General features: G+C 44.0%; 1 protein-coding gene across 3 annotated transcripts in view; it reads right to left on the reverse strand.

Annotated features, from left to right (window-relative positions):
• Positions 1 to 14,403, reverse strand: part of PLD1 (phospholipase D1) — a 76,423-nt gene that overhangs the window by 16,817 nt on the left and 45,203 nt on the right. For 2 of the 3 annotated variants that reach the window (XM_062603276.1, XM_062603278.1), the window contains 8 exons: positions 13,715 to 13,796; positions 10,774 to 10,884; positions 8,889 to 9,095; positions 8,005 to 8,218; positions 6,973 to 7,086; positions 4,812 to 4,940; positions 4,351 to 4,469; positions 4,093 to 4,206 (listed from right to left, as the gene is read on the reverse strand). In XM_062603276.1, the coding sequence (XP_062459260.1) occupies positions 4,093 to 4,206; positions 4,351 to 4,469; positions 4,812 to 4,940; positions 6,973 to 7,086; positions 8,005 to 8,218; positions 8,889 to 9,095; positions 10,774 to 10,884; positions 13,715 to 13,796 (1,090 nt within the window). The remainder of the gene's footprint in view (positions 1 to 4,092; positions 4,207 to 4,350; positions 4,470 to 4,811; positions 4,941 to 6,972; positions 7,087 to 8,004; positions 8,219 to 8,888; positions 9,096 to 10,773; positions 10,885 to 13,714; positions 13,797 to 14,403) is intronic. The other variant, XM_062603277.1, reaches the window with a different exon arrangement.

The raw sequence follows: 14,403 nt of genomic DNA on the forward strand, positions 1-14,403 counted from the left end.
CTGTGTGGTTTTATTCACCTATTTGGTTTGTAAAGCCAAAGCTGCATTCTCCCACACACCTCAGGCTGGGCACTGCTGAAACCCCACCGAACACCACAGCAGATGGAGCTCCTGAACAGAATTCCACTGTGTGCATTAATAAAGACAGATAAACAGCTTTTCTGGGTAAAGAGCAGTCTAATTCTTCTATACACACAGCTCAGCGTGCAGCATGGACAGGAGCTTGCAGCCCTTACACCTTCACCAGCACAGCCAGCAATGAGCAGCTGCCTCCTACCTGCCTCTTCCTGCTGCAGTGAAAACCAGGGGCCATGAAGCATGTCCCTGTGGACTGGGTACCTCCAACAAATACAATCTGGAATTGTGCTTCAGAAAGCTTCCTAGCGTGCAAAGTACTGATATTTAATCCTTTTTGCTAGTTAACTTTGCACTCCAAAGAGCTGCTTCTCTTTTTTTAAGATAAGCTGCTGAGCCCTGCACTAAACAAAGTAACTTCCACACCCTCATTTACTGCAGCAAGAGCTGAAACTGCTGTGGATGAGGAATAAATGTACTTTTCTGAATTGGGACCTTTATAATACCAAAGCCCCTTGCTTTAAAAGACAACTTTACTGTGAGGAGACAAGTTTATTCTAAACCAGGGATGCCACCTGATGCAACAGGACTATCACTCAGGACCATCCCTTTCCAGCACTATGGCTTCCCAGCGTATCATCCACCTGCCCTTCCCTGCCTTCCTCTTCATCCCTCCACACATCAGCACCCCAACTGCTCTTCACACCAGGCTGCCTGGTCTTACAGGACCATCACACCACAACCATGTACCGTGGCTTGTCCTGAAAAGCTGGCTCAGCATCACCCAAACATCTTGCACCAGGTACAACAGATGGTGTCCCCATGTTCCTTCCTCTCCTCTTCCTCCGACCTCTCAATACCTCCGCGGAAGGCTGTGCCAAGCTTGTCACCTCTAACTTCTTTTACTGATACGACAGTAACAATTCTGATGTTTGCTGTGGGCTAGTGCATAACTCCTGAGCAGTGCAAGCTCTCATGCAGACTTCAAAGAGGTAAGGGCATTAGCCACTGCCAGAGCATTAAATTTTCATTGTATTTGCATCAGGAACTGGATATTGCCTCACATCACATCTTTTGCAGTGCTGGCTTTGGCCGATAATTGCAAACCCTGGAATGGAGATAGATGGAAAAACCCTGACATTGCCTTTAGCTATTTGACTCTTGCAAAAAATCAATGTGCAATCACTTTGCTATTGCGAGCAAAGCCCAGAAGTTCAAAGGAAAGAGGGTAAAAGACCATGTCTGACTAACCCACGGAGCTGCTAGGCTCCCTTCCTTCTTCCCAGCCTGTACCTCCACACTGTTTCCCATGCACACTGCACTCATCCTCCCTGCCCTTGTCAGGGCCACTCCTGTGGTCCTCACTTGCCTGAAAACGCTTTCCTGCTCCTCTTGTCTGATAGAGAGCAAAACCAGATGGTTCAATGAGGTCAAAATGTGCTGCTGACAAGTCAGTGGCTCAGTCATTGCAGCAGTGTTGCAATCTCCAGATACTTTGTGTTTTCCCTTCCTCTGATCTGCCCACAATTGAAGACAGATTCCAAACAAGCTCAGAAACAAGAAAAACAGCAGCCAGACTTTCTTCAATCACCCCACAGCCAGGGACAGGCACTATATGCTGGGTTTTGCTTCAGGACAGTAAATTCTACCTCTAAAGTCCCTACACAACACCAAAATGGGAATAACATGGGCACGGCTGTTGGCCAGCCAAGGGATTCAGTATCAAAACAATATTGTTCTAGTTTTTCTGGATAAAAAGTTAGTGAAAGGTTTTAGGGTATTTCTGATTTCTGCGTTGCACTGTACCACTGGAAGGAGACATGAGCACGAGCAGCCCTCTGGCCCAAAACTACCATATTGGACAGGCAAGAGGTTGATACTCCTGTGACTGCAGGAAAGGAGAAGATGCACAGGGACACCTTGATGCACACCCCAGGAGCTCCAGAAAGAGGCGAACCAGGAGAAGGAATATGTGTGTGTAGATCCAGTCTTTCCCTCTCACCACCTCCTGTGGCAACCAAATCTGAAACCTTCATCAGGAGAAGAGCTCGAGCCGCTCACTGACCTGCAACAGGGACTACAGGGATGCTTCAGGACACTTTCATCATCTGAGGACCGATGGAAACCAGGCCAGTGTGAACATTACGGAGAAGACTGCCAAAATTACAGTATGTGCAAGCAAAACCATGGCTCAGAGCTTGAGGAGATCATCCAGAAATCATAAGCAAGCAGCCCAGAGTCAAGGAACCTGTATCCAGTGTCAAGGAAGACTGTACTCGGGCAGGGTGCACCAGCCTAGACAGAGGAGCCACCCTCGCCATTTCCACCATGCTTGGTGCTGCAAATGCTCTTCTTTATTGTCTTCCCTCATACTGAGAAGGCTGGTACATTGCAGGGCAACATGTTTTCAGACTAATATCATATGGTTTTATTTATCTGTCTCTAAGCAGGACTGGGCTACCCTGACAAGTCTCTCAAAGCTGCAATTTGACATAAATTAGAAATGAGCAAGGCAGTTTCAAGTGAATAATCTACAAGACAAACCTGCTCTCTTTTTGCTTTTTATGGCATCACTGAAACAGCCCCTCATTTCTGGGAACATATCAGTTATTTGCATTACCCCAGCAATGCTGTGACAAGGCTAGTTTTCAACAACTCACCCACTACTCAGCACTGGTGTATGCAGCATTTAACAGTCATTGAGTTTCACCCTCCTTTTCCACAGGCTGATGCCCTGAGCCAGCAGCTTTGCAGTATAGACTAAAGGAAAGCTGGACCTAGACAGTGCTCAGTTCCATTTCTCCTTAAGGAACTGCTTCCAGTTCTTAATCAGTAGATCCTAACTTTTTGTTACAGCAAGCCCCACAATTTAGAAGCTGAGGCTTATGTTGTGGTTAGAGCATGCTATGGGGACACAAGCCTCCTCACATGCAGGAGAACAAAGTTTCCCAAAAAGCTGGTGTCACAGTCGCAGCTGGGTAGCCATTTACAGCCACAGAGAAGCACGAGGATGCCTGAAGTGAGACTATTTTTCAACAAGCTGTTTAACAAGGATTGTTTTGGAGGCCGGTGTAACACACCCAAGATCCACAACAAGATCCCTGGCCATTCCTCACATTACGCGGCTTGGAGCAGACAATGCCCTGGCAGCCCAGAAACCCAGAAAAATGTGTCTTATTACACCAAGCTTCCCCAAGTGTTGCTGATATCTGGGTAGACCACTTTTTACAAAGAGAAAAGGCAGGCATCTTGCCTGGTTTTGGTCTAATTGCTCTTATTTTGTACATCTTTCATCCACAGAGACACACAATTGTTTTGCTGCTTCAGCATAACTGTTTTGACTACATTCTTCCATGAGTCCATGTGTCTGCTGGGTAACAGTAGTATTCAATATATGCACTCAGTCTAGCTAGCTGTGTTTTTAGATATAGGTATCTCTGAAACTATGACTGTGAGGATGATTGTCACAAATGAGACTGTGGGCTGAGTGTGCAGAACTGCAAAGCACCCACAGGGCTGAATGGTTCCATGATAAAATGCAGATGAAGTTCAATGCAACATCTCTGAGATTCCACTTAATGCTGGGCTCTAGGTGACCACCAAATGTTCAACTGAAGCACTGGGGGCCTGGTTAGACTGCTCTAAGATTTGAGATAAATATTCAGTGGGCAACCTCAACCCATCAGGCCTTCCCAAAACATAAAATATAAATGTTAGGCATTAGAAGAGCAGCAGAAAACAAAATAGCAAATTACACAGCCATACAAAGTCATGGTGTTCCCATAGCTTGAGTACTGCTTACAGCTTGGTCCTCTTACCTCAAAGGTGGAGGTATAAATTAATGCATTTCTACTGAAAGTTGCATTATTTTTACTGTAATTTAGGACGTGACCACCTATGCTGTGTAATTTTATAATTTGAAGTTCTGCAGAGGGTCTGTCAGGCATCAACATTTCCTGCTGGAAAGATGCAAAACGGGCTGTCTTAGGAGAATGTGAGCAGACAATCAGCACCCACCTGGACTGTGGCATTAACAGCCTCGGGCACCTGATACTTCAACTCATTAGCAGTCTGCTGAGATTTTGGCAGCAAGAATGGGTAGGACAGGGATCGGTATTTGGGCTTCATAATCTGCCCGGGGAAAAAAGAAAACAAATGCAACTTGATGACACTGCAACACAGCAGGATAACATTAAAAATTAAAGTGGAGGGCACGTGGATGAGGCAGGGGCTGTATTCGTTTCTGTGTCTCCAGCAGTGACGCCCACACCTCACCTTGGTGAAGTTCCAGCGCTGGATGAAGTGTCGGGCAACATCCCGCGCTGCTTTGCCGTGTACCACGGAGGAGATGTCATGCCAGGGCATCCTTGGGGTGGTGTATCTGTCAATGAAGTCTACAGGATAGGACAGCATGTTTAGGCCTTCTCAGAAAAAAAAGACATGAATGTGGAAAAGCATGGCATGACCCCCTCAAACGGAAGCTTCTGGCACACAGCACTGAGGGCTGTGCAGAATACTCATCATGCAATCACCTGCAGTCCAAGTCCATGGACCGTAACGACATAATTGGCCCTAGAACCTCTCAAAGACAGTTCTGCTGCTTCCTCCTAGCAGCCAAATCAAAATTGTCTCATTACCTCTGTCTCAGTAAGAGCAAAAAATATGGTTTGAGGCTGAAAAGATGCAACAGAGGGTTAGGGGGAATGTAATGATTTCCACGGTGCAAAGCCACTTACCAGCAAAAGGTTTGTCAAGTTGAACCCAGTCTTTAAAGACAAAGTTGCAGTAGTCTTTTCCATGCCAGAACCTGGTTTCCCCAAGCAGCTCGCCAACACCTGTCTTCAAGCTGCGGATGGATCCTTTATCTGTCACAGGCAAACAAGACAACAAATCCACACTCCAAAGTTATGTCTGTCCATCTCACACTGCTGGTGAGAGATTCTCTGCGATGGAACAGCACTTGTAGGACCTCCCAGTCCCAGTCAGCTGAAGCCGATTTCGCCCTACTCTTCCTGATGCTTTCAAAAGATGTATATTAGTATTTTTTTCTTCCCTATTTTAGAATTTGTTATACCATCAGAACTGGTTATATATAGGAGTCTGTTATGGAAACAAGAAGCAGATGCTAAATTCTCCATACACTACACTGAAAAACTCACCCTATAATCATTTGTTTTTTCCACAGTCCAATGAATGACACCTAAATGTGGCAGTCCAGTCCCAGCTGTGACTGACCTCAGTGGATATATGTACAGAAACATCAAATAAATTATCCACTTAATATATCTTACAATAATAATGAAGTAATTCCAACTTCCCTGCTGGAGTATTTACAACTTTGCCTCTGTAGGAGGGTATATCTCATCTGACAGAAGCTAGTCTTTATTAACTAGAATGAAATTATTTAATCATGTTCCTTCACTAATGTTTTATTTTGTATTTCCAAGTAACAATGTCATCTTTTCATACAATTTTACATGTTAAACAAATGGATTCTGAATTCCAAACTGGTGATTAAAAATAGTCTAAAATATTCCGTCCTAACAGGATCCCTCTTCTACAGCGCATATCTTGGTGCAGAGTGAATTTTTTTTCCCCTCTATTTTTAAGGAAACCAAAAAACATTGGCCTAGACCATAAACATTTAACTAGCATTATTTCCTGACCCTGAGAGCAGTCTTCATCTACTGTACCAAATACTACTGAAATAATCACATAGTAACATGCTAGCAGCAGAAGCCTTCTAACTCAACCACATTAACAGGTAACCATGAAAACCCCTTACCACAACCCCCTTTCAACAGTCAACAAAATACACATTGGCAGCAGTGCAACAAGACTGGTTCACACAAAGCAAGCCCTGCCAGCACTGCTGTAACTCCGCTGAGCTAAGCCAAGCCATGCCAGAAACACCGTGCAGCAGGTAAGCATCACAGCTGCATCAGGAAGCTTGAGTTTCTAGTGAGAGTCCAGGTGGAGCTGGGGAATCACTGACTCAGCATGCTCAAATGGGAATGGGTGGGACAAGCTGTGTGGCTAAAACACACTTCATGTACTGAGCTTTGATGACTGTATGCTGACTCACGAATGAGCATGAGGTGACCGCAGGGGAGACCACAATTAATTTCCACAAAGCAAATGCTTCTCTTCCTTGTTACCTACCACTACTTTGTAACCAGTATTTTACAATTGGTAATTAAGGCCTTAGCAGAAAACGTTAGCATGAGGAACGCGTCAAGTAACTGCCCCTCACCCCATATCAGAACTCAAAGGGATCCCTATGAGGTACTGAAACAGGCCCTTTCAACATCAGTCCAGAGATCAGGACAGGACAGTAGTTAAGAGAAAATCCTTTCTCAGTTAAGTATGCTTTTATTGACTTTAATGAAGGACAAAAGGGAAGGCCCAAGTCTTCCAGCCAAACATAGGTCTGTCAGCAGACACTTTGCTGTGTCCTTTCTCTGCATGTCTTCCTGCATTAGGTTTAATTTGAAGTACCCATTACGGAAGTTCCAAATTCCAGTAACAAGCCCCTTCCTTTGCGGATGAGAGCTGCTGAAATAATCATAGGCCAGAATCAGAGCTATTTCCTTAACTGTTCCATGGTGTTATTGCAAATGTGTTGATTTGTTCGGGGTTTGTTGCTGTTGTGGGCGTTTTTTTTTGTTTTTGTTTGGTTGGTTGTTTTTTTTTGTAATTATTATTTATTTATGCTGCAGTTTTTGTAGCTTCTGGAGAAGACTTCTGCCAAGATGTCCTCAGAGGGGTGCTGAAGATGCTGGGAAGTCAACAAGCAGCAAAGGCTGATCCTGGCACTCAACCTAACTCTCACCATAGTTATAACACAAGCACATCAGCAGCTAAAGCCTGAAGGCACCTCTGCCTTCTTTCACTTACCCTCCCGAGGCTCTGTGAGCCCCTGTTTGGATTCACTGTGGTGATGGAAGATTTTCAGATGGGGCTTTAAACTCTGGATTATATTTGGTTGACTTCTAGTGGGGTTATAGTAACCTGCAGGAAGTCGAGATGCTCTATTCACGGCAAAAACACATGTCAACATTGGTGCCTGATCCTGTCTGAAGACACCTTGCATGTCAGGAGCTCAAACAAGATGTCAGTTTGCTGAAACTACAAGTGACCAATAGGCAAAGGACCAAATTCAAGACCTAGCTGGTTTTAAACCAGATATATTGAAGCAGTGAAGCCATTGATATGTCCTGAGCCAACTGCAACCAAGGCAAACAATGCTCCACCGAGGCTTCCTCTGGCCAGAGGCAGGAGGAAAATCTGCAGGGGTTGGTGGAAACTCAAGTAGGTCCCCATCACAACCAATATACAGCTTTAAGAATGGAGGACTTCAGGGAACAGATTTCAGGAAGTACTTCATGCTAGAACAAATGTCAATAGCAAAAAGTAATTTTAGCTCTGAAGTGGTTTTTAATGTGGAGAATTAAAAGCTGTGTTCAAATATTCAACTGTTGAATAGTATCTCCTCTCTAGTAAGCAGGTGAAGTGTGAATACTTCCATTTAAGTGAACTGATTTAAACCTAGGTAACAGTGGCCTATGAGAGATAATCATATTCAGAAACTGGTTTGCTTGTTATAATAAACACAAGTTGAAAAATTAAAGAGTGAATTTTCCAACAATATAAACATTAGGTGTCATGTACACTACATCATGTCATCTGATGATTTATGACAATTGCTAATTAATGAAACTCAAATCAAAACTTTCCCTGTACATTTTGCAGTGACACAAATTTATGTATTGACAACAGTTATTATTCGGATAGTTAAGAAATTCATCAGCTTTCCTTCCTTACAAAAGAACACGTTACCCTAGAAATTATGTGAATCTGCATGCACAGGCACCCACCCACCTCCACTCACGCTTTATTTATGTTGTTTAGTTAAAAAACATTACTTACTTGATTCACTGTCGATGCTGCTGACGCTGTCAGCATGGTGCATGCCGTGTTTATGGAGGTGCTTGTAAATACTGAACCTTGAAAACTTTTTGGGTTTTCCTACTCCTTTCATTTTTGATGTGTCTGGGGCATCATCAGCATTTCTCTGGAACAAGGGGCTTTCGGGGGACAGAGCTTGTGACTGCAGGGGAACATGTTCAGACTCTGCTGCAGACTTAAAAGACACAAAACATTGCTGCAGGTGATGTCTGGACAGGTTACCCTTTAATTACAGCTTATCATGTAATATCAATACTCGAACAACCATGAGCCAAATTTTGCCCTGTGACAAGGACGTATGTCAGTGGGAACTAGGAATGCTTGAGAGGGAGTCTGTACTGAGGAGGCACTCAACAGAACAACCCAGTATTACTAGCAGTATTTGATTCCATAAATTTACTCTAGATTACTACTCCCCTTAAAATTCTCATAAACCTAAACCTCTCTGAAATTTTAGAGATATGCTGTTACATACAGACCCAGGTTAGCAGAAAGTTCAGCAAGCATGGCACCTGCCAAGGGCTCAAGTATCCAGAAGTTCAGGGCACTCTGCAAATGCTTACCATGCATTTATAGCAGTTTGAGTATGAAAGCAGCCTTCAAACTGTAACTGCTACTCCAAGCCCCAGAAGCTCAGCTGTGTATGTGCCCTAGTAACAGCTGGCCAGCATCGAGCCCTCAGGAGTCATTCAATGCTCAGACACTTTCTCCTTCCCACTACTATGCCTCTTTAAATCTCCTAAACCCAGCCCTATGCTTAGAAGAGGAGAAGGCCTGTTCACTCCCACCGCAAACCTGACACGCAGATGTTGAGCATGGCCACCAGCTGGAGCAAGCTCACTTACTGTAAGGTTAGTTGCTGACACTGATTTCACTGCCACCATTCGCTTCACGCTGCCCACATCTGTCAGGCGGTGCTCGTCGTCATCCCACCTGCCATATGCCAAGTCAATGCCACCCACAAATGCCACAGACTGGTCAACAATGACAAGCTTCTCATGGTGGGCCCAGAGGTACACGGAGGAAGACACATGGTCTGGGTGTCTCATCACCTGGGGAGAAAAGTCAGCACTCAAGCTCGGTGTCACAACCCAATTTGCATCCCTCCAGCCAGAGCTGCCCAGCTTGGTTTTGGCTGCTCGGAATGATGGGGAGACACTGGAGTTTTTAAAGATGCATCCACACAGACTGCTTAATTACTGAAGATACATGACTCCCCCATTTCTTGGGCTCAGCCTTACTGGCAGGCAGGTGCTTCCTCATAATGTAGGTATTCCCGAGCAGCAATTGTCACTGATGTTGGGATAGCAATAGTGTTCATAAGAGGACAATGGTCAAGGGAACTTGACAGCAACAAATAAAATCATGCTTTCAGTAGAGCTGTAACAGCTGAGCTTTCAAACACAAGCCTGCTCCTAAAGAAAACAACATATTGGCAATCTGACTCACTACTTTGGTTGTTGCTGCTACATAAGTAAAATGAGAAGTTGGCTGTTTTTTTCCCCAGCAAGTTACTTGGCATTTCTTTATGAGATTCTTTTTGACACATTTATGACAAAGTGATTTCTGTGTCTAAGTATACAGTATATATATTTTGTTAGAGCCACTAGACCAGCTTCCTGGGAAAAAAGGTACAGAGTTTCACCTGGCTGCTCCCAAAACCTGTTACACAGCTAGTATGTATCTTCCAGTCTTGCTGAGAAGATGACAGTGAATAGATGCTTCCCTTCACTGTGACAACTGATCAAGTGACAATAAATCTATTATTCTAGCAGTTTGTTAGCCACCCTCATGCATAACATATACCTTATTGCTCATTAAAATGTACATCTCTGATTTCAAGAGACTAGATCTAGCCTTATTTACTGGTTTGTCTACCACAACTCATTTTCTGCTTGGTGGCAGCACAGCAGAGTAATAGCACAGGACAGTGAAATGCTGTTCATTTACAATTGTCCACACTGTTGACAGTATACGCTCATACCGTGTAGTCATCCATTCCCTGGCTGCCTGAACAAGTCCTCAGGTCCTCTGGGAAGAGCTGATCATCTTCCTGCACCTGCTCCAGTATGCATTTATGGTTCATAAGCTCCATCACGCAGCAGGACACAGTGCTGTGGGTGAGAGCTCACCTGGCCTGTTGGCATGACTCCTTAGCCATCACCTGTGTTGCTGTTCTTTGGAGTGCCTTTCTGTTAGTAGCACATGCAAAATGCTGAGCCCCCTTGGCCCCTGCCCAGCTGGACCTGGAGCCTGCTGGTACTGCCAGAGATCTGCTGGTACTGGGTATTTTCCTATGGATGTCCCTGCCCATGGCAGGGGGGTTGGAACTAGATGATCTTAAGGTCCTTTCCAACCCTAACTATTCTATGATTCTATGATGGGAACTCAAACATCCAGCGTTGACTCTTGTCATCTACATTTGAACAGAAATGCTGAAATGAGGCATTCTCAAATTGTAACTTTCCATTTGATGTAACCCTATTAGCTTCTCACATGAAATATGTTTCTTGTAAATTAGATGAATAACCGCTTTGGCAAGTCTAAACTAAGCAATTTTATGTTCAATTATAAACAAAAGAAATGAAGTCGCCAGATGTGGTAATCACTCTATGTCTTCTCAGACTATTACCACTGTACCAGTTCACACTCATTTCGGTGTGAAGGTCAGCACTATCAAGAACAAACAAATGCAAATGTCTTTCATACAGCTGCTCAATGCAGAATTACCTTAATGTTTGGATGGAGGTGCATAAGCGTCCGCTTGCTATATTCACTGTTGATACCTAGGGCAAGCTCCACCTCTTTGTACAGCATCACAAAAATCCTCACCCCTTGTTGCTGTCAGAAAAGAAGAGAAAAACATGCTATGCAGGTATATGAATGGATACAGTCCAATTCCAAAGTGAGGAGAAACCATGGTGACCCCACAGCATGCAAGGACCCATACTTCTCAGGAAAGCCTTCCAGCTCAGTAGCTGGATTCAAGAGCTGAGCTATGCCAAAACCCACAAGAGGTCATTCTTACAGTACCCCCTTTTAAACTTCCTTTGAGGTAAGATTTTGCAAACATGATTCACTCCGCATTTAATCATGTGGCACACATCCACTGAAGCTCAATTTTCTGCTGCTTCATGTTGCCCTGGGGTTTGCTTGCAGTTGAAAACCTCTGCAGGACATACCAGTGCAGTTATATGGACATCTCTCTCCTGAAGGGGATGCAACCGGCCCAATGCCAGTAAACAAGTTCTTTCTGCTGGTAGAGCTAAACAAGCTGCTGGAGTACAATGAGCAGTGCTACAAGGATGGTCTTTTAGTGACCAGAATGGTATCCACAGTAGGATTTCTAAGGACACTTTTAAAACTTCCAAGTACTTCCCAAACCTCAGCACGCGCTGGTCACACACTGGGACACTTTCAGTAGCCATAAATCAGCATGATTTAAAACCCTGCAGTGGAGTTTGCTAGCTGAAATTTCCCACAACCTTCTAAGTTCCTACTCCCATAAAGCTGCTTCTGAGAGCTTAGGCAGTCTCCAAATTATGGATGTTATTCTGCTCTCCGCTGCACCCAGAGAACTCCTAGGCAGCACCATATATACATAAAGGACAGCCTTACCACATACATAGACACTAACTTGCTGACCATCCTGTCAAGTCAAAGAAATGCCACAAGTGAAAGATCTGGTAAGTATTTCCAGAAATGAACCTTAAAACACTCCTCACTCTTACAAGGTATTTATAGGAAAATCATGTCAACATGACAAAGATAAATTCTTCCACCCAGTGGGCATGCCCCGTGGCCGTGTTTCATTTGCCAGAAAATGACTACTTCCAAATCAACAACAGGCACAAAAACATTGTATTTTTTAATAGGCATGTGGAGGGTTGAGGACTGTGCTGGTCTGGAAGGGCAGGGTGTCAAAGCCTAATTCAGCTTGTTCACCTGGAATCCTGCCCTTCTACCACACCAAGAGTTCAAGAGTCTTCCTGTCTGTGCTTTGCTTTCTGACTCACTGCTTACATGGAGCAAACTACCATTCCTAGCACTGGTGTTATCACAGGTCGGGTGAACAACTGAAGTACAGCTCACATTCATAAACACTTCACACTTGGATTCTCTGTCTGCCTCATTTGGCTCCATGAAACATGTTCTCTACAGTCTGGATCCAGATGCGTTATTGGAAAGCAGAGTACAACCAGCAACAAAATGAACTGTTCACTGAGATGAAAATGCTTAAAGAGAAACAGAGCTAGCAGATCCTTGCTTATACCTTAAAGTGCTGCGCAAGAAAGAAAAGCATGTAACAGCATAGAACTGACCAAGAGAAGCAGGAAAGGCATCAGGTCAACAGCAGGTCTGAGCTTTTTCTTGAGGAGGAACAGCAGAGGAAAAATTAAAACAGAAGAAAAAAGCCTTATCAAGTTTATACGGTAAGCATTTGCTTACTTAACACAAGCATGTATTAACTCAGATACACAGCAATGCAAGTGGAAGTCCTAGTCTCCGAACCATATTTATCACATTCCTGTTAATAAGCTGACCACCACAGTCCAGCTCTGGGGAACATGATGATGCCTGTATTTGTACATTTTCTTTTCCTCCTGCTTTGCTGAAGCCCTTTCCTCACTTTTCTTCTCCATAGTAATGCACCAGGGCCCTCATAACCAGTTGCCACCTGAGAAGGGACAGGGAGGGAGGACACAGCTGATCTGCCTCATCTTAGTGGCCACAAGAGCCATGAGAATACAGAAAGGGGTGGGTAGGAACAAAGAAAACCAGTAGACATACACATAGTAAAGAACAACTACCAAAAGAATAAAGTATTTTCTAACCAGAAGTTATCCCTCTAAATAAAAATAAGACAACATAAAAACCTTTCAGGCTTTGGCCTTATACGCTGCACTAAAATTTATTATTGATGGTAGCAAAGAGCTATAGCATGAAGAGCTTTGGGCAGCATGGCCCTGGCTGAACAAAAGCAAGAGGGGCTCCACCAGTGGTAATGGGGCTGGAAAACATCAGGATGATGTTTAATGTCAACAGGCACTTCTTTACTACAGCAAGGAACAATGGGTGAACAGGCAGAACATCAGTTCTTTGGTGTTTAGTTTTAGCAAGGACCTTTGCAATCTGTCAGCTATGGAAAACCCAATGAGGTAGCTATCACGAGATAGCATGAACCTCTGAATGAGGCCAAGTGACTTTTTGCTAATGACACCCTGATTTTCTTGTCGGGCTGACAGCTGCAGCACAGACACACAACACATGGTAACAACAGAAAGGATCTGCACAACACAGCAATGTACAAAACACCTACCAAGAACCACCACAAAGCGTTTAGTCTTTCCTGTACCTCTCAATTACATATGCCATGTGGAGAGCACCGGATAGCAACAGGAGCTGGGGCAGTCATAATGCAATACTGAAATGACCCAAACCTGAGGACCCAAAGGAGCAATCAGAGATCTACCCTATTGCCTCCAAGCTCTTCCAAACCCAAATAGGGGGAGCAAATTAAAACAGGCCATCTGAAATGAGGCTTGGCCAGCTTTAACTCTCATCTCCACCAAAATAAATGGTGAAAACACTCCAGTCCACTATGATCCTGTAACTGCATGGACACATGGGGTTTTCTGCAGGGTAAAGGTTGCAGCTGGAGCTCACTTACTGCTTTCCGCTTGAGGATACAGTCCAGCCGCCAGCGATTTCCTTCCACAACAGGTCGTTTCATGAAGATTTCTGGGCTGAGCCTAATAAAAAAAAGGGGTGGAAAATACCACGTCATGTGCAGTCTGCAAACAAAGCACTGGCCTAAATAATCATCTTGGGAAGCAAAGAAATCAAAGTTGATATAGAATGGATGCAAAGGCTCATGTCCCAGACTGATAGATTCTCCACACCATGCTCTTTGTATTTTAATAACAGAGCATTATAGAGGGCAGGGGGTGCGTCCAGCACATTCGCCTTAGTATTCAACACCACCTGAGACCAGGCTTAACACTGATATATAAATCAGGAAACTTGGACTCTATAAAAGAAAGATACAATGAAAGAAAACCCCAAGATAGATTTGAAAGAAATAATAGGCATAAAAAATAAGGTGGGATTTCACCTCTCCTGGCACTTAGGCTATCTGAGTAGCATAGCTTTGTGCTGGATTTTCCTGGCTGCCTAAAGACAAAGCAATATGATCTCTCAAAAGGACAATTTAGTGATTCATAGCTTTAAGGAATACAGGGTATAATTGAGCAATCTCCTCTAACTCCTGCAAAGCAAGGTGACAGAATTTCATTCCTTTACTTTTGTAGTGAGCATGAGAACTTGTGCTTGGATAGAGCATGTAGCTACACCCTAAAA

The sequence above is a fragment of the Pezoporus occidentalis genome, unplaced genomic scaffold (assembly GCF_034315485.1).
Source record: "Pezoporus occidentalis ecotype Australia unplaced genomic scaffold, CSIRO_AGI_Poc_V1 ctg8, whole genome shotgun sequence".
NCBI classification, from domain to species: Eukaryota; Metazoa; Chordata; class Aves; order Psittaciformes; family Psittacidae; genus Pezoporus; species Pezoporus occidentalis.